Source organism: Oncorhynchus tshawytscha, unplaced genomic scaffold, assembly GCF_018296145.1.
Source record: "Oncorhynchus tshawytscha isolate Ot180627B unplaced genomic scaffold, Otsh_v2.0 Un_scaffold_4_pilon_pilon, whole genome shotgun sequence".
Classification (NCBI taxonomy): Eukaryota; Metazoa; Chordata; class Actinopteri; order Salmoniformes; family Salmonidae; genus Oncorhynchus; species Oncorhynchus tshawytscha.
This window is the reverse complement of record NW_024609834.1, coordinates 333,081-360,951: the sequence shown is the minus strand read 5'-3', so window position 1 is coordinate 360,951 and position 27,871 is coordinate 333,081. Positions and strand designations below refer to the sequence as shown.

The window sequence follows — 27,871 nt, the reverse complement described above, 5'->3', positions numbered from 1 at the left end:
CCCCTCCCCTTCCCGAGATATAACGGGATTCTTGTCGTCAGAAACAGACGGGCTTTTTCCGTTTACACCGAACGCCACACCCCTTACTAGGGGGGGGGTGGGTGTAGCCCCGTGGCGTCGCCAGGAGAAGAGGGGGAGGGGAGGGGAGGATGAGCGAGAGTGACAGTGACAAAGTGAAAAATTTGTTGGGAGTCGGAGTAAGGACAGCGCCCATGCTGAAATTGGATAGGCCTACCTTTTTATTCTCACATCGGAACATCGGACTCTCGTTCTCCGGTCGGAATAGCGGCGAATGAAACATCTGATCCTTTGGACATGTACGTAACAACAGTAACTTGTAAGAATAATTTCCCTCCTCTTTTCTAAACCGGGGGTTTGCATTCATAGTGTAATTTACAGTTTACAGTGTTATTTACGGCTTTCTCAAACTCTTCCGCTATGTGGCAAAGTGACAGATTGCGCATTAAAATATGTTCTGTTAGGCTACTAAACGTTTTTAACTAGGCTTGGTTTTGTTCAAATTGAAAGAGCCAAGTCATTTTTTTCTTCTTCTTTTCATTCTACCGGACAGTGGGGGGTTGGAAAATGTTGCCAGGTTGGGCGTTACGGGGTGGATGGAGATTTGGGGTTGGGGAGAAGATGTCACGCTGTGGTTATCATCCGTAACGTGACCGACAATACATCCTTCTTTTCTTTTTTGGTGACCCAGAGGCGAAAACATCCACAACCACTGAGTCCAGGATCTCGAGTTTACCGGGTGGAAAACTTTGAGGCCATGTTCCAACTTAGTGGAGCATCCTAAACGCTGCGCAAGTGCGCTGTTTTGGAGTTGTTCGCCATGGCATATTTCGTCCATTTATGTCTGTGTCTTTAGAGATTAAAGGATTATCCTCAATCTCTTTTTTTTCACACCACTGGGTGTCTGTCAATCTGTCGATGGGTTTCTCTGCATCTATCCACATGGTCCTTCCTTTATAATCTGTGTTAGTTTATTCATGCAGGTGACCAGTCCCCATCACCCCTACCCTGAATGTAACTCACTGCTTGTGCAGTGGAGGATAGTTTGAATGAATTTATGACAAAGTTCCACATGCACAACAATGCAAGGCCACTGTCTCACAATGATGACCTCATGGTTTCATTGAATTAATGAATCTCTGGGGTGGCAGGTAGCCTAGTGGTTACAGCGTTGGACTAGCAACCGGAAGGTTGCAAGATCGAATCCCCTGAGCTGACAAGGTAAAAATCTCTCGTTCTACCCCTGAACATGGCAGTTAACCCACTGTTCTAGGCCGTCATGGAAAATAAGAATTTGTTCTTAACTGACTTGCCTAGTTAAATAAAGGTTAAAAATAAATATTTGAATCTCTTCACTGACTACATTATTACTGTAATTCTAACCCTTTTTAGGGAGATCGTTCACAAGAAGGCCTTGTAAATCTTACAAAATTACAGTGGAGTAAGTCTTGCTGGCCAGCGCATGAGCAGCAGGCCACTCTCTCACACACAAACACACGAAGCCATACTCTATGGACTTTATGCAAACCATACAATATTTCTTGACCGTCCTGCATTTGCATAAAGTCCATAGAGTATGGCTTCGTGTGTTTGTGTGTGAGAGAGTGGCCTGCTGCTCATGCGCTGGCCTGCTGAGTGTGTGGGAACAGCTCTATGGAAACTCAGCCTCGTGGGTTAATTCTTACAATCTGTCCTTTGTGTGCGAGCCGCCTGTGGAGAGGATTAATAATAGCTAATGATCCCATCAACTGCTCACTAACACTGGTGAAGAAAGGGGTACACACACAGAAAAACATAAACATCACAAATATAGATCTACTGCAGTCTACACCTGGATCAAGGGGTGGCACTGGCAGGGATTGAGTTTTGGCATGTGTGTGTTTGGAGGAAAATGTCTGAGATGAGAAGTGTATGTGGGGGCTGCTGTGTTTTGTGTATGTGTGTTTGTGTATGTCTATGTTAGTGAATGTGTTGGCTGGTAAAAAAATAATCCATAAAATGTAATAAAGACAGCCTTCATTTATCAGATTTGTTACCCAAACCACACCTCTATCCAAACTAAACCTGACCTTGACTAACCTAAACTAATCCTCTCAGCGTCCGACTTGGATTAAGGATTAAACTGGACGCTTGGAATTCAGCATGGTCTAAGGATTTCACAATCTTAGACCAGAAATCACTTGGACATTTCCATGGTGATGGTAGAGGTTGTATGTGTACATTATATTAAATAGGCTTCAAATTAAGATTATTTTAGTTTATCTGTCCATCCGTCCTTCTCTCCCTCTTTCTCTGCCAACCACTTACTCTCTCACAGAAACACCCAACCATAAAGATGCAGGGTGGAGTAAGGGTAACTAACACTGTTTGGGATAGCAATTGGTAGTAAGTGGTTTGAGTGTTCTGTGTAAAAGGTAGGCTACTGCTGAGTCGTCATGTCAGTTTCATCTACAGGCATGTGGAGTTTTAGCCTCGCCTCAGCTCATTTACTGAATCTTTGTGTTAATTTAGGTTTGGCCTTCGCTAGTAAGATCAAGTTTAGCCTTTAATCCTTTTGTGTTACTGTCTTATCATAGCTAAGACACATACCCTGTGGGGTGGCTGTAATGCTTATTACACTCTTTTCTTGGAGAGGCTCTGTTCATGGTGACTGTACAAGTGGCTGGTGTCTTGCTTGTTTAGACTGTTATTGTACTCTCTTTTCCAAAGTACTTCAACCAGAACATTTTGTAGTGTGTGTGTAATGCGTATGACACAGTGGACACACATGCGATCTAACAAATGCCTTGAATATATGAACAGGAGGAAGATTGGCAGTTTTACACTCTTTCACACAGTCATACTCATATGTGTACACTTGCACACACAGATGGTTATATATTCCTGGCCCAAGCTCCTCTGTAGAATGTCCTGTGTAGAGTCAGCCATCAGACTTCCTATATTCAGGATTGGATGCAGAGGGGGAGGAAGTGGGGGTGGGAACCGGGTTAATGGGGAACAGGGAAGGAAAGGAGAAAGAGAGAGGAAGCAAAAGCACAGAGTGTTTGCTGGATTCAGTGTTGGTTGTTGTGGTTGTTGAGCTATGTACAATGCAGCCACATAGTATTGGACACGACACAGCAGACAAGCTCTGAGGGAAGGAGGGGAAGTAAGTGAGTGGGAGCTAGGCTGTGTTCTTGTCACGACTTCTGCCGAAGTCGGCTCCTCTCCTTGTTCGGGTGGCGTTCGGTGGTCGACGTCACTGGCTTTCTAGCCATCGCCGCTCAATTTTTCATGTATCCATTTGTTTTGTCTTGTTCCCTGCACACCTGGTTTTCATTCCCCAATCAATCCATATGTATTTATTCCTCTGTTCCCCATCATGTCTTTGTGTAAGATTGTTTGTGTTACGTGTATTTTGGAATTGTGGATTTTGTTATGCGCATTACTTTTTGTCTATCTTCCGTGTTTGGGCACATTTTATGTTACTTTGTGCTGTCACTTTGGACCGGAATAAAAAGTGTGCCTGTTCACTACACTCTGCTCTCCTGCACCTGACTTCGCCTCCAATACACACTCCTAACAGGTCTGTTAAATGGCTCTCCTTCCCCATACGCATTTTGTCTTCTCCAATATCACTTATCTCGTCCTTTCTCATCAAAGGTCATGAAGGAAAGGGTATTAGGAAAGGATGCATTTGAAAATAAGCCATGGAGTGGGATAGAGTTTGGTAGAGAGTAAGGGGGGGAAGAGAGCGTGTGTGTCCGACCTGTAATGTCTTCCCTCCTGTTCCTTTACAGGATGTGTCCTAGGATCTGTGGAAGCCACCCCGCCGTGCTAAGTCCTCCCAGCATGCAGTAGGGGCGGTCCACCTTAACTCCACATGTAAGACACATGCACTCAAACACACGCACACCCACACACAGACAGACTCTCCACACCTGAATGCTGTAACACACTGACGGCTGGCGCGCAGACAAAAGCAAGTCCACCCTGCAGTGTCTATGAACTGTGACCTTATCTTCCTCATTGAGCCAAATCTACTCATTGGCAGTAGTGTGTCTGTGTGTGTCTGGCTGCCTGTGTGTGTACTAGCCACTTATCACCCCCTGTGGAGTATGAAGCCACTACGAGCAAACACCATTGCATGTGTGTGTGGTATTGTCTCTCTCTTAATCTTCAGTACTCCACTATGTCTATTACAAAGTATATTTCTCTCTGTGTTTAGTTCATGGCATCGCCCTCTAAAGGAGCCAGGATGTTTACAGGTTCTACCAAGAACCCAACCCCTAAAATACCTCAGCCTGAGAGGCTGGACGAGGTGTACTCAGCACTGAGGAGAGGCCTACAGTGAGTACACACACACACGACTGGCCTGACTGTTGTAGCAGACAGGTCTACAGCGATACAGGAAAATATTCTAAGTGAAACAGGAAATGACATCACAATGCTGTGTTCTCAGGTCATTCCTGCAGGTCCACCAGCTGGAGCTGGGCAGCCTGGGGCAGCAGATAAGAGAGAGCAAGAGAAATGGCCGTCTGGTGAGAACACACAACAGCATTCACACCAGTCTGACAAGTACTAACCCATCATCACCACACTGGCCAATGCCGCTCGCACCATCCCACTTAGGGGACATTTAATTTCTCAGGACATTCTGTTAGAGTAATACTGTGTGCAATATGATGTTAACTTTTATATACCTCCTTTCCTCTCTGCAGGGGTCTCTGTATGAGTTGGATAAGGTGGGTTTCAATCACACCAGGGGAGATGACTGTATTAATTCACAACTCTATTAATAAACTAATGAATATGTACATTTTGGTGTGATTTAATGACCGAATAACTTGTCTTTGATCTTTGTGCTTTATCAGCAAGTGAAGGCTATAGAGAGATTTATGCGTCGCTTGGAGTTCCACCTCAGCAAGGTATGACTTTGTGTGTGCATCTGCAGTGCAGTAAGATACCTGTTAGCCATACATTTGTCATAGTGTTGTCATAATGTTGTAACTACAGAGTAGACTCTGTTTTGTTATAGGGTAACCATCTCTAATACTTTTTGGTAGCAGATTAAGGAGCTTTACAGGTCTGCATCACCATAGTGTTTCTGCACAGCTGTAATGTTGCTGTAACGTTCCAGGTAGAGGAGCTGTACGATGCTTACTGTATGCAGCGGCGGCTGCGGGATGGGGCCAGCAAGATGGTGGCAGCCTTTAACTCTGCCACAGGGAGCAAGGAGGCACGGGAGAGCCTGAATGAGGCCAATAGGGGCTACAAGGAGTACACTGAGGTAAGGGGCAGGGGCTTATGGGTACACTGGGGAGACGTGTTAGAGAACACGGCTATTCTCTCTTTCATAGAGCCTTTTAACATTTAAAATAGCCATTTACAGAATGGAAAGTAAGGTAAAGTAAGTCTTGAAATAAGTAACTTATCAGAAATAAGAGTTTGACCGCAATATCATGTTGCTTTGACAACAAACATCACAGATTATTATTCATATGAATGGCTCATTCTCTCTCTCTCAATCTCTCTCTCGCCTCTCGCCTCTCTTTCTCTCGCCTCTTTCTCCTTCGTCTCTCTCTCTCTCTCTGCAGCACATGTGTTCGCTGGAGAGTGAACTGGAGAACCAGATGGGAGAGTTTCACATCAAGATGAAAGGTGAGTCATTTTCTCACCCCCCTCCTTCTCCCACCAATTTGTTCGGACCCTCACTCCCATCTGTTCTTACCACCCCCCCACTCTCTTTCTCTCTCTCATTCTAGTGTTCTCCCTGTGTGCATATGTTATGTGCTGGAACTGTATGTCTCCTGTATTGCAGGTCTGATTGGCTATGCACGGTTGTGTGCAGGAGACCAATATGAGGTGAGAATAACTAATTGACACACACTCACCTACACCGACATATGCACACATGCAGTATATGCACACACATGAGGCACTGATGGTACCCTTAACCCCCAGGTCCTGATGCGTTACGGGCGTCAGCGCTGGCGGATGAAAGGTCGTGTGGAGGTCAGCAGTAAACAGGTGTGGGACAGTGAAGACAACGTCTTCCTGCCTCTTATCACAGAGCTCCTGTCAATCAAGGTGAGAAAGCCCTTTGGATGGAGCATGATAGTGTTTATGATCAAATCAGTATTTACTGTAATTAACTCTGGATAAACGTGTTTGTGTTTATAATAACATGTATAATAACATATAGATATTATAAACATGTTTATAATAACGATATGTTATTACTGTATTGCCATGTTATTATCACATTATTGTACACAAACAGCAAAAATACCCAGAACTTAACAATAGTCCTAAAAAACATCACTTGCCGCTACCATTCAACTGACTGTGGTTGTTTGTCCATTGTGGTTGCCAAGGTGACTGAGCTGAAGAGCTTGGCCAATCACGTGGTGGTTGGCAGCGTGTCCTGTGAGACACTAGACCTGTTCTGTCCACTGCCTCAGACGGTTGCTGTGGATATCAATGACTTGGGGACAGTAAAACTGAACCTAGAGGTCAACTGGAGGTCAGTCTCACCTCAATCATCCCTCTTTACCAATTCATCCCCTTGTCTCACCTCCCTCCACCTCAACCCCTGTTCCACCTTCATCTATCTCCCCATTCTATTGGTGATAGCCAAACCAGGCCATTTGTGAGAGAAAGAGTACTGTTTGTGTCAAGACTGACTCAGTTTGTCAGTAGTAATAACACACGATACAGCTGTTTCTATAATATATATCTCAAATGTAAATACAGTTGAAATCAGAAGTTTACATACACTTAGGTTGGAGGTATTAAAACTCTTTTTTCAACCACTCCACAAATTTCTTGTCAACAAATTATAGTTTTGGCAAGTCGGTTAGGACATCCACTTTGTGCATGACACAAGTCATTTTTCAGTGGGTCAGAAGTTTATGTCATGGCTTTAGATTATGTCATGGCTTTAGAAGCTTCTGATAAATTATGTCAATTAGCCTAAGTCAATTGGAGGCGTGTCTGTGGATGTATTTCAAGGCCTACCTTCAAACGCAGTGCCTCTTTGCTTGACATGGGAAAATCAAAAGAAATCAGCCAAAAAAAATTTAAACCTCCACAAGTCTGGTTTATCCTTGGGAGCAATTTCCAAACGCCTGAAGGTACCATGTTCATCTGTACAAACAATAGTACGCAAGTATCAACACCATGGGATCACGCAGCCGTCATACTGCTCAGGAAGGAGACGCGTTCTGTCTCCTAGAGATGAACGTACTTTGGTACGAAAAGTGCAAATCAATCTCAGAACAACAGCAAAGGACCTTGTGAAGATGCTGGAGGAAACAGGTACAAAAGTATCTATATCCATAGTAAAACAAGTCCTATGACGACATAACCTGAAAAGCCACTCAGCAAGGAAGAAGCCCCTGCTCCAAAACCGCCATAAAAAAGCCAGACTACGGTTTGCAACTGCACATGGGGACAAAGATCATACTTTTTGGATAAATGTCCTATGGTCTGATGAAACAAATATAGAAATGTTTGGCCATAATGACCATCGTTATGTTTGGAGGAAACAGGGGGAGGCTTGCAAGCTGCAGAACACCATCCCAACCATGAAGCACGGGGTGACAGCATCATGTTGTGGGGGTGCTTTGCTGCAGGAGGGACTGGTGCACTTCACAAAATGAATGGCATTCTGAGGCAGGAAAATTATGTGGATATTTTGAAGCAACATCTCAAGACATCATTCAGGAAGTTGAAGCTTGGTCGCAAATGGGTCTTTCAAATGGACAATGACCCCAAGCATATTTCCAAAGTTGTGGCAAAATGTCTTAAGAACAACAAAGTCAAGATATTGGAGTGGCCATCACAAAGCCCTGACCTCAATCCTATAGAACATTTGTGGGCAGAACTGAAAAAGCATGTGCGAGCAAGGAGGCCAACAAACCTGACTCAGTTACACCAGATCTGTCAAGAGGAAGGGGCCAAAATTCACCCAACTTATTGTGGGAAGCTTGTGGAAGGCTACCCGAAACGTTTGACCCAAGTTAAACAATTTAAAGGCAATGCTACCAAATACTAATTGAGTGTATGTATACTTCTGACCCACTGGGAATGTGATGAAAGAAATAAAAGCTGAAATAAATCATTATCTCTACTATTATTCTGACATTTCACATTCTTAAAATAAGTGGTGATCCTAACTGACCTAAGAAAGGGAATTTTTACTTGGATTAAATGTCAGCAATTGTGAAAAACTGAGTTTAAATGTATTTGGCTAAGGTGTATGTAAACTTCCGACTTCAACTGTATCTTGCCCTCTCTCACTTTCTCTCTCGCTCTCTCGAACACTATCCTTCTCTCACACCCAGTCCGTTTGATAAAGATGACCAGACCTCGTCCTCCAGTACGGTTTCGAAGCGCTTTTTGTCCAATCAGAGCCCTCCAGACACACCTTCCATGCGCGAGCAGGTGTTTTATGTGAGTCACACCTTGTCCTCCCTACATCTCTCTCCGCAGTATAAACCTATGCTAAAGTCATCAGTTCATAATTGTCTGTAAAACCTAAATATTGTATTGTTTTATTGTTGTTATTATAACCATTGATTACTACTTGCTATTATTAGTTACATTTTGTTCTGTTTCAGCTGCTCCCTGGCTGCTGTGTTTGTAGAGGTAGCAGTAGTGTGTGTGTGATTGTAGTAGAGGTGTGTGAGTATATCAGTGAGCTGTGTAGGAGAGGACTGTGTGAGCGTACAAGAGTGGGTTGTGGTGCGTGTGAGTGTATTGGTGAGCTATGTGAATGTAGGAGAGAAGTGTGTGAGGATAGGAGTGAGTTGTGTGAAGAGTGGAGATCTGGTTGTGGAGTGAATGAGGGTACCAGTGATATGTGTGAGACCAGAAGTGAGTATGAATGTAGCTGTGGTCCGATTAGCTGTTAATAGTGGTTGAGTAGTAGTCCAATTTCTCCCTCCTCTTCCTTGCCACGCCGAAGAGTGTTTCTCCTCGGCGCAGGGCCAGACTGGGCTGGTCAACGTTGGAGGTGTTCCGTGACACCTTTGCAGACAGGCTCTCTCCACCCAGTCCACTCACAGTTGGTGTGTGGCTGCATACAGTTGAAGAAGTGTAGTTGTCTGTAGTTGAAATATGGTGGTCTGGTTAGTGTGTGGTGGTTTTGTCATCAAGTCATGATTTTCAGTGTTCTGTACTTGGTAAATGTGAACTAGCCAGTGAGTGAGTCTTGGTCCATGTAGTCTGATCATTGCAATTTTCTGAAATGCAGTGCCATCTACAGAATTTGATTATTTTGTCCTTCAGATATATTGAAAATCATATTTGTATTTAAAGCATATGTTCAGTGCGCAGTTCTGGTGTAATGATGTCCAGGCTCTGTCGCGACCGGGAGGCCCATGGGGCGGCGCACAATTGGCCTAGTGTCGTCCGGGTTAGGGAGGGTTCGGCCGAAGGGATATTCTTGTCTTGTCGCGCACTAGCATCTCCTGTGGCGGGCCGGGCACAGTGCACGCTGACACGGTCGCCAGGTGTACGGTGTTCCTCCGACACATTGGTGCGGATGGCTTCCGGGTTGGATGGGCGTTGTGTCAAGAAGCAGTGCAGCTTGGTTGGGTTGTGTGTCGCTTCTCCCAAGTCCGTACGGGAGTTGCAGCGATGAGACATGACTGTAACTACTACCAATTGGATAGCACGAATTTGGGGAGGAAAAAGGGCTGAAAAATACAAAGCAAAAAATTGTATGACAGCAACACCGGGTCATCAAAATAGGAATTTAAATTATCCTTTCCAGATGGAAATAAATATATATTTTTTCTCCATGTTTTGTCAGATGGACTTGCCTATTATTGATGACATCTTTCTCTCTTCCTCTGCCCCACCCCTTCCCTCTCTCATTTATCGCTGTGTAGTATCTATTGAGGAGACCAGGGGAGCTGGAGAATGGTACAGTCTGGTCAAACTCCTCTGAATCATCAGACGACTCTTCCAGCCCAGCCATGGGACACACACACAGGATGATGGCCACTCACAGCCTGCAGACCACACCCACTATCCAGATCTCCTTCAATCCCCGCCAATCAAGCGTCTCTACCCCATCCCTCTTGTCCAATCAGGAGGAAGGGGAGCCAGACACCACCAAGGGATTTGGCAAAACAGACTCTGTGAAGTGTACACTGCTGAATGGCCATTTGAAGTGTTCACGATCTCTCAGCCATGTCAGTGAGAGAGCCATAGACTGTGCTTCGACTAACAGGTTGTCTGACCAATCAGTTGAGTCCTCTGAAACTCCAGAACCCCTACCCCGCTTAGACCTTGAAGTCTCCTGTGTGGCTTCTCACTGCTCTAACCAGGACATGCATGAAGCCTTGGACTTGCATGAGTCTGGGGGCCCAGAGTCATGTGTTTCAACCCCAGTGGATCAAGGTGATGCTCCTCCAGCCTCAACACTGCAGGCCGAGAAGCCTAGGGCTGGAGTTGAGCCTCTTCCCATAGACTGTGTACTGGGAGAGGGACTGAGGGAGGAAAAGTCCTCCGCGGAACACATTCACAGACTCCAATCTACTCAACCACAAGAGCTAACACTACCTGAAGAGACAGTGACTGTGAGTGTATGTGACAGTAGACAAGTAATTGTGTGTGGGTAGACATGTAATTGTGTGATGTGTGTACTAAGTCTCTTTCCTCTATAGGGTCGATCTCACAGTCGGTCCTTCAGCTTCACTCAGGAAGTTGAGACTGCCCTGGAGAGCTTTGATTTTCTCAACTGCTCTGACCTTGATGATGAAGAAGAGGAGGAGAAAGAACAAGCAGAAGAGGAAGAAGATGAACAGAAGAGGGATGAGCAGGAGAAGGAACAAGAGAAGGAAGACGAGACAAGGGACTTTGCTGAGAGGTCAACATTCCCTTCTATTATGTATCAGACTCTAAATGAACTCATCTTGCCATCTAGTGTTTGAAAAGCAAAATGGTATGTGAATTTAGTTGAATCTGGATGGTGGATTTAGTTTGTATAATACTGGGTGAAGTTGCATAGTGCTGTTTTCTAATGCTCTACTCTCACGCTACTTTGAATGTGCCCAAATCCTTCATTTCCATTTCATAAGACAGAACTGTTTGCTCAATATTTTGTATTACACAGAGTGAGTCAGAGTCCGTGTGTGTGTGTGTGTGTGTGTGTGTGTGTGTGTGTGTGTGTGTGTGTGTGTGTGTGTGTGTGTGTGTGTGTGTGTGTGTGTGTGTGTGTGTGTGTGTGTGTGTGTGTGTGTGTGTGTGTATGTATGTCAGATTGTGGTCTGTAATATTCTCCTTTTTGCTTTCTTCAGCAGTGATGAGTGTGAGGACGATGTTATAGAAATCATTGTCGAGGCCCCTGAAGGCTTCCGGAATGAGGACTGTCCTCCTCTAGATGCAGACTGCAGCTCTGAGGTAATGATAATGATCATGGGTTTATGCCTGTATAAATAGTGCCTTATGTTTCAGTGTTCTGAACTGTAGAGAACTTTGCATGTAACATTTACATAGGAGGAGGAGAGTAGCGAGCAGCTGCAGGCCTCCAGTGAGACAAAGGAAGAGCAAGAGGAAGAGAAGGAGAAAGTGGAAGACAAGAAGGAGGAGGAGCAGGTTACAGAGATGGACATCCCTGCCACACAGGAGCATGGTGAGGGGGATGGTCAACACAGGGGAATCTGCTGACTTGAGAGTGGTTTGAAGTGTGAGTGGTGTTGATCGAGATGTGTGTGTAATTTGTATATACAGTGCATTTGGAAAGTATTCAGACTTATTTTGTTTGATGTGCAAATGAATAAAAAATAAAAAACTGAAATATCATATTTACATAAGTATTCAGACCCATTACTCAGTATTTTGTTGAAGCACCTTTGGCAGCGATTACAGCCTTGAGTCTTCTTGGGTATGACACTACAAGTTAAATAAAAGTTGCCTAGTTAAATAAAGGTTAAATAAAAATATAACAAGCTTGGCACACCTGTATTTGGTGAGTTTCTCCCATTCTTCTCTGCAGATCCTCTCAAGCTCTGTCAGGTTAGATGGGGAGCATTGCTGTAGAGCTATTTTCAGGTCTCTCCAGAAATGTTTGATTGAGTTTAAGTCTGGGTTCTAGCTTGGGCACTCAGGGATATTCAGAGACTTGTCCAGAAGCAACTCCTGCATTGCCTTGGCTGTGTGTATAGGGTTATTGTCCCGTTGGACGGTGAACCTTCCCTCAGTCTGATGTCCTGAGCACTCTGGAGCAGGTTTTCATCAAGGATCTCTCTGTACTTTGCTCCATTCATCTTTCCCTCAATCCTGACTAGTCTCCCAGGTGCTGCCGCTGAAAAACATCCCCACAGCATGATGCTGCTGCCACCACCATGCTTCACCGTAGGGATGGTGCCAGGTTTCCTCCTGACTTTACGCTTGGCATTCAGGCCAAAGAGTCTAATCCTGGTTTCCTCAGACCAGAGAATCTTGTTTCTCATGTCTGAGAGTCCTTTAGGTGCCTTTTGGCAAACTCCAAGCGGGCTGTCATGTGCCTTTTACTGTAGAGTGGCTTCCGTCTGGCCACTCTACCATAAAGGCCTGATTGGTGGAGTGCTGCAGAGATGGTTGCCCTTCTGGAATGTTCTCCCATCTCCACAGAGGATCTTTGGAGCTCTGTCAGAGTAACGATCGGGTTCTTGGTCAAGGCGAGACCAAGGCCCTTCCCCCCGATTGCTCAGTTTGGCCAGGCAGACAGCTCTAGGAAGAGTTGATGGTTCCACTGCGTTCAATGCTGCGGACAATTCCTTCGACCTCTTGGCTTGGTTTTTGCTGTGACATGCACTGTCAACTGTGGGACCTTATATATACCAGTGTGTTCCTTTCCAAATCATGTCCAGTCAATTGTATTTACCACAGGTGGACTCCAATCAAGTTGTAGAAACATCAAGGATGCTCAATGGAAACAGGATGCCCCTGAGCTCAATTTCAAGTCTCGAAGCAAAGGGTCTGAATACTTATGTAAATAAGTTATTTCTGTTTTTTATTTTTTATAAATTAGCTAAAAATTATTAACCTGTTTTCGCTTCGTCATTGTGAGGTATTGTGTGTAGATTGATGAGGGGAAAAAAATATTGAATACATTTTAGGATAAGACTGTACCGTAACAAAATTTGGAAAAAGTCAAGGGGTCTGAACTTTCTGAATGCACTGTATTGATTGTGGAGGTGTAATTGGTGGAGAGTAAGTGGTATTTATGCTTCATGCAGGTGTTGAGGCATCCTGTGTTGAGGAACCCCGCTCCTCAACCCACAGCAGTATAGCCACCACTGTCCTTTAACATAATGGAGATGCCACTTCTTCAGACCATTATCAGATGCCATCCTAATCCCACCACTCTCTTAAGAGATCCTTACCATTTCACCACTAACAGATCAAAGAGCTCCGCTCCTCTTCTCGATCAGATAATCAATTTCTGCCATGGAGTTCTTCTAGATCAGACAAGCAATTTCTGCCATGGAGTTATTCTAGATCAGACAAGCAATTTCTGCCATGGAGGTGGAGATTGCGCAAATGAACAGAAATATATTTGCCTCCCTCACTCCACTCGTGATTGAAAACATGAATGACTATTGTTGTCCACTCATCCAAAGGCCACGTGTACACACACAGTCACCTTACAGTGAAGATACATTTTTAGTCTAATGGAGCCTCTTCAATCAGAAAGTGCCTCAAGTTACAGAAAGAGGGATTGTCAGTTAACGAATACATGAAGAAAATGATATTTTTATTACGAACCAGAGAAGAATATGAATGAGTATAAAGAAGAGTTTTGATACATTGTTTATTTTCAGGATGACTTACAGGTTGTGCACTATAAAAGATACAATTATTTACTGTTTCATATAAATAAATAATGTTGAGCAAATATGTTGCCTGCTTTCAGATATGTTTAAACTTTATTATAAAAATCTGTTGGTTAACCTACTACATTGGATGGTATTTCTATGAGAGTACTTTCGGTGTGCTTTAAAATCAGTATTTGAGAATGACAACAATGAAACAAAACCCCTCAAATGTTCTGTGCTGGCATCCAATACCCAAAAAGCAGCACTTTTACATCCATGACTTCCAGACTAACGTCTTTCTAAACTGTACTGCCCTCTCCTGGGTCATGATGGAGGAGGCCAAACATATTCCCACAATATTATTTTAACCTTTAACTAAATGATTGATAATTGGAAGGAGGTATATGGGATATACACAGTGCTTGACTTGGACTAAAATAGGTGCTGGTACAAATGTTTGGTGCCGGTACTGTATATTTTTAGGTGTAAGAGCTCCACAATACTTTTGAGCTAATATTTTATAAGAGGATTAGGAGCTCAAGCAGTAGAACTTTGGAACTGCAGGTACTCAGCTCCAGTGAGCTCTTGCCCAAGTCAAGCATACACTATCATAGCCTGCCCAGCCCCACAATACATATTTGTTATATAATGAAAGCAACATCTTTCACAAACTATTCTTACAAGCATGCATTTATGCTGTGGTTGCATGGTAGTCTTGAAATATTTTGCTCTTCATAGTGAAATATATCCCTATTAAGGTAACGCAAACTAATTATAGAAAAAATACAACTTTTTTTGTCATGTGGAAACAACTGTTCACCCAGAACCACGCCCACGAACCCTGGAATTCAAAACTGGCGCTCAGACGTCACTGCCACACAACTGCTGCACTACCCCCCTCCCACTTCTCCCGTCGGGCCTCTGTCTGCGCATGCACACTCGCTCGCTCCAGGCCACCATTTTGTGTCGAGATAACTCTGTCAAAGCGTTAGAGGATTAATAACGCTGGGACGCAAGGACAATCTTCCCTTCCGTTGCCAGAGGAAGACCGAACAAACACTGAGCGCTCAAGCAAATTTACCAGAAAAAGGAAGACCGAGGAGCAGGTAAAACGGCACTTTCTCCGATGAAGGGGTGCATTTTTGTAGGAGCTGTCGTCGGCCTCTAGGTGTCACGGTGGGGCTCGAGGTCCAGGCGACTGGCGGGGGGGTGTTTGTCTCCCTCTATCGTTATCGAAATTTACTAAAAACATTTATAACCCAGAAGTTAGAGCTTCTGTTAAACGTATTAGTGTATTTGGACTGCTATTGGTTCGTATTAAGGCATAGATGGCTTTATAAACGCCTTAATGTTTAGTGGCTTGTTTAGGCCAGGCGTCCATCTTCTCGTGTCCTTTGTTTCCTCTTTTGAGAAGAGAACCTGCGTCTCCGGGTTCTAGAACGAAAGCTTAACATTGAGTTTAAACTTTGACGATGTATACGTTGTATCAATGTAACATCCTTAATGTGTCCAATCACTCATGGTGCAACACTTCGGAAGAAAAAAATGTAATCAATAAATCTCTTCTGTAGTATTTCAGATTTACTACATGGGTAGTTATTTTAGTCGATGTTCTACAACAATCCTTTGGTTCTAATATATCAACAATAATTGTAAAATACTTTCTGGATTCAAGCTATTTTACGGCTTCACAAAATGGGGCTCTAGTTAAGTTGGCTCGGTAACTAGGTAACGTTTCACAAAGGTTCCCGAGAGTAAACACGGAAGGAGGGAATGTAGAGTCATCTCTTAATATGTAGCCCAAATATGTCCGCGAGCACGGAGAGTAGATTTCTTCTTCAGAAGCTATCATCGGCACCACGTCCCATCGCGCCAGCCTGGTCCGCCTACAGCCGCCTTTCGATTTAAAACTTGTCATGAGAGCTCGAGCTCCCTCTATAACCCGCACGGTAATGTTACAAAAACAACAGCTATACCGGGGCAAGACACATGAGGGTGAACAGTGTAGATTCCTTTTATCAGTGAGTTTCTTTTTTATATATATATATATATATATAAAAAATGATCTGCTTATTTTGGGAGTGCTGTTTTTTTTATTGGGACTTTGTCAAATGGTTGGTAGACAGAGAAGCAGGATTAAAGATCAAATAATCAGCTGGTGTTCGGCAATTAGGCCTGGCCTGCAGTCTGCTTTCCAATTCGTCAAACACCTTTGGGATGGGGTTGAGGTCAGGACAATGTGCAGGCCAGTCAAGTTCTTCCACAACGATCAAGACAAACCATTTATGTACCGCTGAAACAGGAAAGGGCCTTCCCCAAACTGTTGCCACAAAGTTGGAAGCATAGAATTGTCTACTGACCATGTTTGTCTATGGAGATTGCATGGCGGTGCGCTCGATTTTATACACTTGTCAGCGAAGTGTGTGGCTGAAGTAGCCGAATCCACTCATTTGAAGGGGTGTCCACATACTTTTGTGTGTATATAGTGTATCATGCTTTTTTCTTCTTTCCTTTATTTAACTAGGCAAGTCAGTTAAGAACAAATTCTTGTTTTCAATGACGGCCTAGGAACAGTGAGTTAACTGCCTGTTCAGGGGCAGAACGACAGATTTGTACCTTGTCCGCTCGGGGATTTGAACTTGCAACCTTCCGGTTACTAGTCCAATGCTCTAACCACTAGGCTCTAACCACTATGCTTCAAAGTTATGTATTTTAAAATTCTTCTGGTATTATCAGGTCATTTCTATGGAGGGTGAAGGCGTTTCCATTGAGACCGCTCAGGTCGAGGGTCTCCAGGACAGTGGGGAGGGAGCAGAGCTGCTCCAGACTGCAGAGGCTTCCCTGGTGGAGGGGGGTGTGGCACCCCAAGAGGTGACGGGGAATGTTGAAATGATGGTGATGGACACCCTGGACTCGACCCTTGACCCTGCCCTGCTACAGATGAAGACTGAGGTCCTTGAAGGGGGCGGAACAGTGACGGTCACCGGGGGAGACGAGGGACAGATCATCACCCTGCAGGTTAGTGTGATTTGTGAGTTTACGTTGAGAGAGGTTTGGAAGATATCCCTTGTAAGCTGACTGACCCTGACTGTGTCTTGACTTTAGGTGGTGAACATGGAGGGGAACATGGATCAGACGAGTGCAGCACTGGGGCTTGGACAGCTGCAGCTGGTGCAGGTCCCTGTCACTACAGCCACCGTGGAAGAGCTCCAGGTCAGCTTCGTTGACGCCTCAGCAGGCAATACTGAGGCAGAGCCGGTGATCTGCCACACCCTCCCTCTGCCCGAGGGCTTCCAGGTCGGACGCTACTCAACTACACACACACTTTATACAAGAATTTTAATATCCTGCTTAATTTTTCTATACACACTTTGGCCTGAAGGCTCTGGTGAGATGCACTGACTATAATACAACTCTAACCCCTTCCTGGCAAATTGTTTTTGTCTGAAGGTGGTGAAGGTGGGGGCGAATGGAGAGGTGGAGACAGTTGAGCAGGAAGAACTGCAGGCAGCCCAGGATGAGCTCCAGGTGATCCATGGGGAGGAGGAGGAGGAGGAGGAGGAGGAAGCTGAGCCCCAAGTAGAGGACCAGACATGGTCAAAAGACCCAGATTACCAACCAACTGCTGGCATCCGCAAGGGGAAGAAGGGCAAGAAGAGCCGCCTGCGTTACGGGGAGGGGGAGCGAGACATGGACGTGTCTGTGTATGACTTTGAGGAGGAGCAGCAGGAGGGGATGCTCTCTGAGGTCAATGCTGAGAAGGTTGTGGGCAACATGAAGCCGCCCAAACCCACTAAGATAAAAAAGAAAGGTCAGAGTTGTGTGAAAGGTCAAGTTTTGTGTCTCGGTGGGGATATGGCAACCCCTCTTTTGGGGTGTGAGGAGGAGATCTGTGTGTGTTAAAGGGAGACTCGGCGATGACGTAGATGCAGCAAGTAGAACGCATACTGGATAAATTTCCGCAACAACTATGAGCATTGAGGCGCAAGGCTCAACTTCTGTGCTGTTTTGGTCCCGTGGCTACCACTCTCTTAACAGCGTGATGCGAGCCTGTGCAGACACTGTGTCACAGTGAGCGCGGCATCATGAATTTAGCTCGTATCAATATTTGTGGTGCTGCTCGTGGCAACGTCATTTCGCTGAGTCTATTTTTTTGTGTTTAATAACCTCTTTTGTCTCTCAGGTGTGAAGAAGACGTTCCAGTGTGAGCTGTGTAGCTACACCTGCCCCCGGCGCTCTAACCTGGACCGCCACATGAAGAGCCACACAGATGAGAGGCCACACAAATGCCATCTGTGTGGGAGGGCCTTCAGAACGGTCACACTGCTGAGGAACCACCTCAACACACACACAGGTATCTACAGACTCACATGTTCAGTCACAGGCTTTTTAAAAAATAAATAAAAAATGTACAGTTGAAGTCGGAAGTTTACAAACACTTAGGTTGGAGTCATTAAAACTCGTTTTTCAACCACTCCACAAATTTCTTGTTAACAAACTGTCGTTTTTGCAAGTCAGTTAGGACATCTCCTTTGCATGATGCAAGTAATTTTCCCAACAATTATTTACAGACGGGTTATTTCACTTATAATTCCCTGTATCACAATTCCAGTGGATCAGAAGTTAACTTACACTAAGTTGACTGTGCCTTTAAACAGCTTGGAAAATTCCATAAAATTATATAATGGCTTTAGAAGCTTCTGATAGGCTAATTGACATCATTTGAGTCAATTGGGGGTGTACCTGTGGATGTATTTCAAGGCTTACATTCTAACTCTGCCTCTTTGCTTGACATCATGGGAAAATCAAAAGAAATCAGCCAAGACCGCAGGAAAAAAATTGTAGACCTCCACAAGTCTAGTTCATCCTTGGGAGCAATTTCCAAATGCTTGAAGGTACCACGTTCATCTGTAGAAACAATAGTACGCAAGTATAAACACCATGGGACCACGCAGCCGTCATACCGCTCAGGAAGGTAACGCGTTCTGTCTCCTAGAGATGAACGTACTTTGGTGCGAAAAGTGCAAATCAATCCCAGAACAACAGTAAAGGACCTTGTGAAGATTCTGGAGGAAACGGGTACAGAAGTATCTATATCCACAGTAAAACGAGTCCTATATCGACATAACCTGAAAGGCCGCTCAGCAAGGAAGAAGCCCCTGCTCCAAAACCTCCATAAAAAAGCCAGACTACGGTTTGCAACTGCACATGGGGACAAAGATGGTACTTTTTGGAGAAATGTCCTATGGTCTGATGAAACAAAAATAGAACTGTTTGGCCATAATGACCATTGTTATGTTTGGAGGAAATAGGGGGAGGCTTGCAAGCCAAAGAACACCATCCCAGCCGTGAAGCCCGTGTTTCACAGCATCATGTTGTAGGGGTGCTTTGCTGCAAGAAGGACTGGTGCACTTCACAAAATAGATGGATTCATGAGGAAGGAAAAATTATGTGGATATATTGAAGCAACATCTTAAGACGTCAGGAAGTTAAAGCTTGGTCACAAATGGGTCTTCCAAATGGACAATGACCCCAAGCATACTTCCAACGTTGTGGCAAAATGGCTTAAGGACAACAAAGTCAAGATGTTGGAGTGGCCATTATAAAGCCCTGACCTCAATCCTTTAGAAAATTTGTGGGCAGAACTGAAAAAGCGTGTGTGAGCAAGGAGGCCTACCAGCTTGACTCGGTTACACCAGCTCTGTCAGGGGGAATGGTCCAAAATTCACCCAACTTATTGTAGGAAGCTTGTGGAAGGCTACCCGAAACGTATGACCCAAGTTAAACAATTTAAAGTCAATTAGTATTTGGTAGCATTGCGTGTATTAAAATTTCTGACCCAGTGGGAATGTGATAAAAGAAATGCAAACTTAAATAAATCATTCTCTCTACTATTATTCAGACATTTCACATTCTTCAAATAAAGTGGTGATCCTAACTGACCTAAGAAAGGGAATTTTTACTAGGATTAAATGTCAGGATTTGTGAACCTGAGTTTAAATGTATTTGGCTAAGGTGTATGTAAACTTCTGACTTCAACTGTATTTATCCTTATTGAATGGATAGGGTGAGTGTTACTTATGTTAACTATTGCCACTGCCCTCTCCATTTTAGGCACTCGTCCTCATAAATGCCAAGATTGTGACATGGCATTTGTGACCAGTGGAGAGCTGGTGCGTCATCGTCGCTACAAACACACATTCGAGAAACCCTTCAAGTGCTCCATGTGTGACTACGCTAGTGTGGAGGTAAGTACGCACCTCTGATCTATTTTTACATGTTATCTAGCTGTGAACTAATTTGCAAATTATAACTGGAATGTTGTTTAAATGTTTCTCTCTCTCTTTGCCCCAGGTGAGTAAGCTGAAGAGACACATCCGCTCCCATACAGGCGAGAGGCCCTTCCAGTGCAGTCTGTGCAGCTACGCCAGCCGAGATACCTACAAACTGAAGAGACACATGAGGACACACTCAGGTAACACACACCCCAATCTCTCGGCCTTACACCCAAGTATTCCTGATTTTTAGTTCTGTTGATCGATGCTACACTACTTGACCAAAAGTATATGGACATCTGCTCGTCGAACATGTCAATCCAAAATCATGGGCATTAATATGGAGTTGGTCCCCCCTTTGCTGCTATAACAGCCTCCACTCTTCTGGGAAGGTTTTCCACAAGCGCATTAGTGAGGTTGGGCACTGATGTTGTGGCATTGTCATGCTGAAACAGGAAAGGGCCTTCCCCAAACTGTTGACACAAAGTTGGAAGCACAGAATCATCTTGACTGTCATTGTATGCTGTAGCGTTAAGATTTCCCTTCACTGGAACTAAGGGCCCTAACTATGGAAACCAGTCCCAGACCATTATTCCTCCTCCACCTAACTTTACAATTGGCACTATGCATTGGGGCAGGTAGTGTTTTCCTGGCATCCGCCAAACCTGTATTCGTCCGACGGACTGCCAGATGGTGAAGCGTGATTCATCACTCCAGAACACGCGTTTCCACTGCTCCAGAGTCAAATGGCAGAAAGCTTTACACCACTTCAACCGACACTTGGAGTTGTGCATGGTGATCTTAGGCTTGTGTGCTGTTGATCGGCCATGGAAACCCATTTCATGAACCTCCCGAACAAACAGTTATTGTGTTGCAACCGAGGACAGATTACTTTTATGCGCTTCTGCATTCGGCGGTTCCATTCTGTGAGCTTGTGTAGCCTACTACTTCGCGGCTGAGCCTTTGTTGCTCCTAGACGTTTCCAATGCACAATAACAGTACTTATAGTTGACCGGGGCAGCTCTAGCAGGGCAGAAATTTGACATTCACTTGTTGGAAAGGAGGCTTCCAAGTGGCGTAGCGGTCTAAGGCACTGCATTTCAGCTGCATCACACCCGGCCATGATTGGGAGTCCCATGGGGCGGTGCACAATTTGCCTAGTGTCATTCGGATTTAGCCGGAGTAGGCCGTCATTGTAAATAAGAATTTGTTGTTAACTGGCTTGCCTAGTTAAATAAATAAAATGACGGTGCCACATTGAAAGTCACTGAGCTCTTCAGGCCATTCTACTGCCAGTGTTTCTCTATGGAGATTGCATGGAGGTGTGCTCAATTTTATACACCTGTTAGCAACGAGTGTGGCTTAAATAGCCCAATCCGCTAATTTGAAGGGATGACCACATACTTTTGTTTGTGTGAATATATATTTATTTATTTTCACACACTACCGTTCAAAAGTTTGGGGTCACTGAGAAATGTCCTTGTTTTTGAAAGAAGCAGAATTTTTGTCCATTTAAAATAACATTGATCAGAAATACAATGTAGACATTGTTAATGTTGTAAGTGACTATTGTAGCTGGAAACTGCAGAATATCTACATAGGCAGAGACCCATTATCAGCAACCTCCACTCCTGTGTTCCAATGGCACATTGCGTTAGCTAATCCAAGTTTAGCTATCATTGAAGGAATGAGCCTTACATCGTGGCCTGTTCTCTGGAGCGGGATCGATTTGGAGGTGTAGGGTCCGTCATGGTCTGGGGCGATGTGTTACAGCATCATCGGACTGAGCTTGTTGTCATTGCAGGCAATCTCAGTGCTGTGCGTTACAGGGAAAACATCCTCCTCCCTCATGTGGTATCCTTCCTGCAGGCTCATCCTGACATGAGCCTCCAGCATGATAATGCTACCAACCATACTGCTCGTTCTGTGCGTGATTTCCTGCAAGACAGGAATGTCCGTGTTCTGTCATGGCCAGCGAAGAGCCCGGATCTCAATCCCATTGAGCACGTCTGGGACCTGTTGGATCGGAGAGTGGGGTCTACAAATATTTACACCATGTTAAGTTTTCTGAAAGTAAATGCAGTTGACAGTGAGAGGATATTTCTTTTTTTGCTAAGTTTTTATATATATATATATACACACACACACACACACACACACACACACACGTGTATCTGCCTCAAATACAACCTAATAAAGCGTCCCTCCCTCTGGCAGGTGAGAAGCCATATGAGTGCTACATCTGCCATGCTCGTTTCACGCAGAGCGGCACCATGAAGATGCACATCCTGCAGAAGCACACAGAGAATGTGGCCAAATTCCACTGCCCCCACTGTGACACAGTCATCGCCCGTAAGAGCGACCTGGGTAAGCGACTCGCTTGTGCACAGTCATATCTCCTCTGCTGAAATACGGTCTTGTAACCTTGAGTGAATCAGTCTGTGTTCCTTACATTTGGATTATCCCTTCCTCTCTCACTCTCAGGTGTGCACTTGCGGAAGCAGCATTCGTTCATGGAGATGGGCAGGAAGTGTCGTTACTGTGACGCTATGTTCCACGAGCGTTACGCACTCATCCAGCACCAGAAATCCCACAAGAACGAGAAGCGCTTCAAGTGCGACCAGTGTGACTATTGCTGCAGACAGGTACGTGACAGAGACCACCTCTACTTGTTTCCTCACATTCTTCCCTGATTTGAAATGGTGGATGTCCACCAGATATTTGCCATTATCAATCTCAGAGATGAGGAGAAGAGGCCACTTTAGACAATTGAGATGCCTCCCATGGATATGTTTGGAATCAGCCGGAGACTGTTCTAGACCTCGGTGTATTCACTGACTGTCCTATGTTTAACCTCTGACCCCTAGGAGCGTCACATGATCATGCACAGACGCACACACACAGGGGAGAAGCCGTACGCCTGCAGCCAATGTGAGAAAACTTTCCGGCAGAAGCAGCTGCTGGACATGCATTTCAAACGTTACCATGACCCCAACTTCATCCCCACTGCCTTCGTCTGCAGCAAGTGTGGCAAGACCTTTACTCGCAGGGTAAGGGAACAACACACATCCACACTGCAGGCTAAAGGACTCATTCACATCCAAATGCATACCCTCCAGAGCAGGATACAGGACACTCAAAAAACACACCCTCCCACCAGGTTGGGGAGGATTGAAGCCTAGATGCTCCACAGTGTGTTGTGGTCTTAGTGCCTTCAGAAAGTATTCATACCCCTTGACTTCTTCCACATTTAGTTTTACAGCCTGAATTCAAAATATTTTTTTCTCTCACCCATCTACACGCAATACCCATAATCACAAAGTGAAAAAATGTTTTTAGAATTTTTGCCAAATATATTGTAAATTAAATACAGAAATATCTAATTTCCATAAGTATTTACACCTCTGAGTCAATACCTTGTAGAAGCACCTTTTGCAGCAATTGCAGCTTTATGAGTCGTCTTGGGTATCTCCTTCTGGATTTGGAATGTTCTCACATTTCTTCCAGATCTTCTCAAGCTCTGTTAAAGAGCCACTGAACACGCCAATTGTCAGGTGTTTCTGTTGCTTATTAAAAATGAGATTTCAGTCTTTCCTGACAAATTCTGCATTTGGTTAATTGATTGTCCACCATGAGTCACTGAATACATCTAACATAACTCAGTCTGTAAATAATTTGTATGTTTTTGCCAAGGATGTTTTAGTTACACAATTTTGTTTCTAACTAAGGTGTTTGGTGCAGTATTTCTCAAGCAAACATTTTTTTTGCAGGGTGTTTTATGTGAACATTCGGAGCTGTTGAGCAGGTCTGTCACACTGTCTATGCTATTGGATTGAGTGCAATCACTGCAGCTGTTCATCCCATAGTGGGCAAATGAACATTGTCAGTTCAAAACAATCTTAATTTACCCATTGTGATGCATGAATGTTTTAGACGACTGACTTTGTCCCAAATTATCATGTCTACACTTGTAATAATAATTTTGACGCTAGTTTCTGACTCATCGGGGCCACGTGGTGTTTTTCAAAGGGAATCGTTGCTTTTTAAAGGCCATCTTTACGTTAGATGGGGAGCGCGGTGAACAGCAATCTTCCACCGGTTTTCAATGGGATTCGTGTCTGGGCTTTCACTGGGCCAGTTGAGGACTCTCACATTCTTGTTCTGAAGCCATTCCAGCGTTCCTTTGGCTGTATGCTTGGTCATTTTTCGGTTGGAACGTAAATCTTCACCCCAGTCTCTGAGGTCATTTTGCACTCTGAAGCAGGTTCTCATCAATGATTTGTCTTTATTTGCCTCCATTCATTGTTCCCTCTATTCCTACCAGTCTCCTAGTCCCTACCACTGAAAAACATCCCCATAGTATGATGTTGGCACATCTATGCTTCACGGTAGGGATGGTGTTGAAGGGGTGATGAGCTGTGCCTGGTTTTCTCCAAACATAGTGCTTTGCATTCAGACCAAACAGTTCAATTGTTTATCAGACCACAATCTTTTGACTTATGGTCTTTCACGTGCCTTTTTGCAAACTCCAGGCATGCTGGTGCATTTTCTTCTCAGTAATGGCTTCCGTCTGCCCACTCCCATAAAGCCCAGATTGGGGAAGTGCTGTATATACTGTTGTCCTTCTGGCAGATTCTCCCATCTCAGCCATGGAACTCTGTAGTTCTGTCATTGGGTTCTTGGTCACCTCCCTGACCAAGGTCCTTCTTGCATGGTTGCTCAGTTTGGTCGAACGGCCAGTTCTAGGCAGAGTTTGGGTAGTTCCGTATTTTTACAATTTCCCGATGATGGAGACCACTGTGCTCTTTGAAACTTTGAACACTCTAGAAATGGTTTTATACCTTTTCCCAGATGTCTCATCACAATTCTGATTATTCCTTGGAGTTCATGGTATAGTTTCTGCTCTGACATGCACTGTTAACTGTGGGAACATATATAGACAGGTTTTTCTTTCTAAATCATGCCCAAACAATTTAATTAGTCACAGGTGGACTCCAATCACGTTGTAGTGACATCTCAAGTATGATCAAAGGAAATTGGATGTACATGAGCTCAATTTGGAGTGTCATACCAAAGGGATGTGAATACTTATGTAAATGAGATTTCTGTATTTATCTTTAAATGTGCAAACATTTCTAAACATGTTTTCACTCGGTCATTATGGAGTATTGTGTTTAAATGGGTGCGAGAGAATCTATTTAATCCATTTTGAATTTAGGGCTGTAAAACAACAAAGTGGAATAAGTCAACGGGTATGAATCCCTGTTTAAATTTTTTGATTTCTTCCATTTTACATTATTCTTTTTGAACCAGTTACACATACGAACAACAACTACATCTCATCTGCCCAGACCCACATGCTCACACCCCATCCCCTAATACTTGCATTTGCCACATGGCCTTAAATTGTACAAATGAGTTTTTCTAGGTCGCCCATGCTATTTCAATAAATCATTAGATTTTTTTCATTATGTTAATGGTTTATTTGCATGGTTTTAGTATACATTTTTTCAAGATGAGTGATGAAGAGAGTCAATGGGCTGGACGATTATCTCACTGTTTTCTGAAGGCACTGTATATGACTCTTTGCTCCTCAGAACACCATGCTACGTCACGCAGAGAACTGTAACGGAGAGAACACCGGCGATGAGAACGGAACCCCACCCAAGAAAGGCCGCCGCGGCAGGAAGAGGAAGATGCGCTCCAGACGGGATGACGACGATGACGACACCGGTACGACCAAGTCACAGTTCACTTTATTGTTCTTATACATGCAATGCAACAATATCATGTAATATTGTTTACTATGCATCTTAAACCTGATTTTAGCGATGTACTCTTTTCTTGTTCCTCTCTTCCACAGAGCCTGAGCTGGATGACATTGAGGAAGAGGAGGAGGAGCTGCTAGCTGAGATTGAGGTGGAGCAGGCACCACCGGTTGTCCCTGTCCCTGCCCCTGTTGGCCCGCCAGCCAAGAGGAAACGTGGAAGACCTCCCAAGGCCAAACCTGCCCCAAGTGCGTGTCACTCTGGTACCTTGTTGGAATAAAAATACCACCCTCCCTACTTAATTTCTTGAAGGAATCACTTTTCATGCAGACATAGCATCGAGTGAATACTCTGGCCTTCACATATTTAATCAGGTGCAGATCACTAATCAGTACCCCGAGGGACTCAAAAGTCCCGAAACAGCTGGACAGATGTGTAAAAGTGGTTTTCTTCTTCCCTCAGCGGCGGCAATCATCCGGGTGGAGGATGAGACCACAGGCGAGGTGGATGACATCATCGTGAAGAAAGAGATGAAAGCCGAGCAGGCGAGCCAGGAGGAAGAAGCTGTCGAGGATGAGGAGCCAGCAGTAGAGGTGGAGCATGCCAAAGGAGAACCTGCCAATCAGGTAGAAGAGTCACTCCAGGGGGAAGAGGTGGTGCAGGAAATGGCACTGTCTGTCACAGAGGGTCCCCCCAACGGTGACCTCACTCCTGAAATGATTCTCAGTATGATGGACCGGTGATGAAGTCTCTGTCTACATCTAACAATACAAAGTGTCCCCTATCTGTACACTAACATACACCCCATTGTACCCACTATCAAACATACACGTATACCACACATGCACACCCCAGTTATAACCTGAGATCTTTCTCTGATGTTGATGATGCCTGGGACATGTCTAAAAATACCTTCAGCCCATTCTATTTTTTTAAGAGCTTATTTTTCTCTCTTGCGATCTCTATCTACATCCTACTGCGAAACCCCTGACACCCTCATGTTGAATTATGTTTGTATACAGAATGTAGATAACATTATGCAGTCTGTTGTCACTGGAAAAGATGTAAGGAGAGGGAGGTGGTTTACATCATGATGATGTCTTATGTCAAATCATGTGCTCATTCTGCTATCAATTATGTTCTATAGGCCCTCCAGAATGCCTTCTCTGTTGCATATTTTGGCCCACATTTGATCTTTTCATGTTGGCCCTCTTGTGCTCTGTTGTCTGTCTGAAAACAATTATCATGTGCTTTCACCCATGGAATTAGCTGTTCGGGGGTCAAAGGTTAGGGGGGTAGGAGGACCTGAAATATTCTGCTTTTACAAAATGTGATGCTGTTTTCAAATGAAACATAATACCTTACTCTTGTTAATTAAAGCTTTTAGAATGTATTTGTTTTTTGGTTTAATGCTTTTTTCTTTTGTACCATCGAAATTAAATGCTAGGGGGCTTGACTGGCAAGATATGATTGGAGGGGTGGGAGAATGTTTGACTGTGCAGCCAATAATACAAATAAAAAAAGATCAACCTACTGGGGTGTCATGAGTCAATTTGCTTCAGTTTCAGCCATTATTAGGCTAATTTAGTAATGCATGTAGTACTGAAATATAGACACTATAGGATGTTTGATCATGTTTACACTAGATTATAATCTGCCCTATTTATCTGCTACATGGTTCTGACCGAAGGTTTATGCCCACAAGTCTCTTTTAGAAACCTGTTTGGAGTAGTAGGTGAACTAGACTATTTTGGTTGTTCCTGTTGAATTTCTTTCAGAGGATCTGCCCTCTGATATTGAGTGCTTCATTAAAACACAATTTTAGTCCCCTCCCTGGTTTTCCCTTGCTTGATATTTTAATCACTTCTTGGAGATTTACACACCAGAAACCCATTGCCTAGATCACCAATCATTTTCTATAACCCATTCATGTAAAATCAATTATTAATTTGTCATTTTAGCACATATTGTTCCCTTCCTGCATTTTGGTCAGTTCCATGAAGAACCTTAATTTATA

The 27,871-nt window shown here is 44.2% G+C and overlaps 1 protein-coding gene across 12 annotated transcripts; it reads left to right on the top strand.

Moving 5' to 3' along the window:
- Positions 1 to 118: 118 nt before the first annotated feature.
- LOC112249198 (transcriptional repressor CTCF) lies at positions 119 to 27,387 on the top strand. Of its 12 annotated transcripts, none has more exons than XM_042319639.1 (17): positions 119 to 317; positions 3,798 to 3,882; positions 4,226 to 4,347; positions 4,460 to 4,538; positions 4,719 to 4,742; positions 4,872 to 4,925; positions 5,138 to 5,287; positions 5,595 to 5,658; positions 5,819 to 5,862; positions 5,962 to 6,087; positions 6,375 to 6,523; positions 8,346 to 8,454; positions 9,897 to 10,595; positions 10,677 to 10,879; positions 11,310 to 11,412; positions 11,509 to 11,644; positions 16,548 to 16,707. In XM_042319639.1, the coding sequence occupies exons 3-17, from the start codon at positions 4,229 to 4,231 to the stop codon at positions 16,565 to 16,567; spliced, it is 2,079 nt and encodes a 692-aa protein (XP_042175573.1). In that variant the 5' UTR covers positions 119 to 317; positions 3,798 to 3,882; positions 4,226 to 4,228; the 3' UTR covers positions 16,568 to 16,707. The 12 variants fall into 12 exon arrangements, with proteins under 12 accessions (XP_042175573.1, XP_042175571.1, XP_042175567.1 ...); XM_042319637.1 differs by lacking the exon at positions 16,548 to 16,707 and adding an exon at positions 13,233 to 14,082 and having other exon boundaries at positions 11,512 to 11,644; XM_042319633.1 differs by lacking the exon at positions 16,548 to 16,707 and adding an exon at positions 13,233 to 14,065.
- Positions 27,388 to 27,871: the final 484 nt, after the last annotated feature.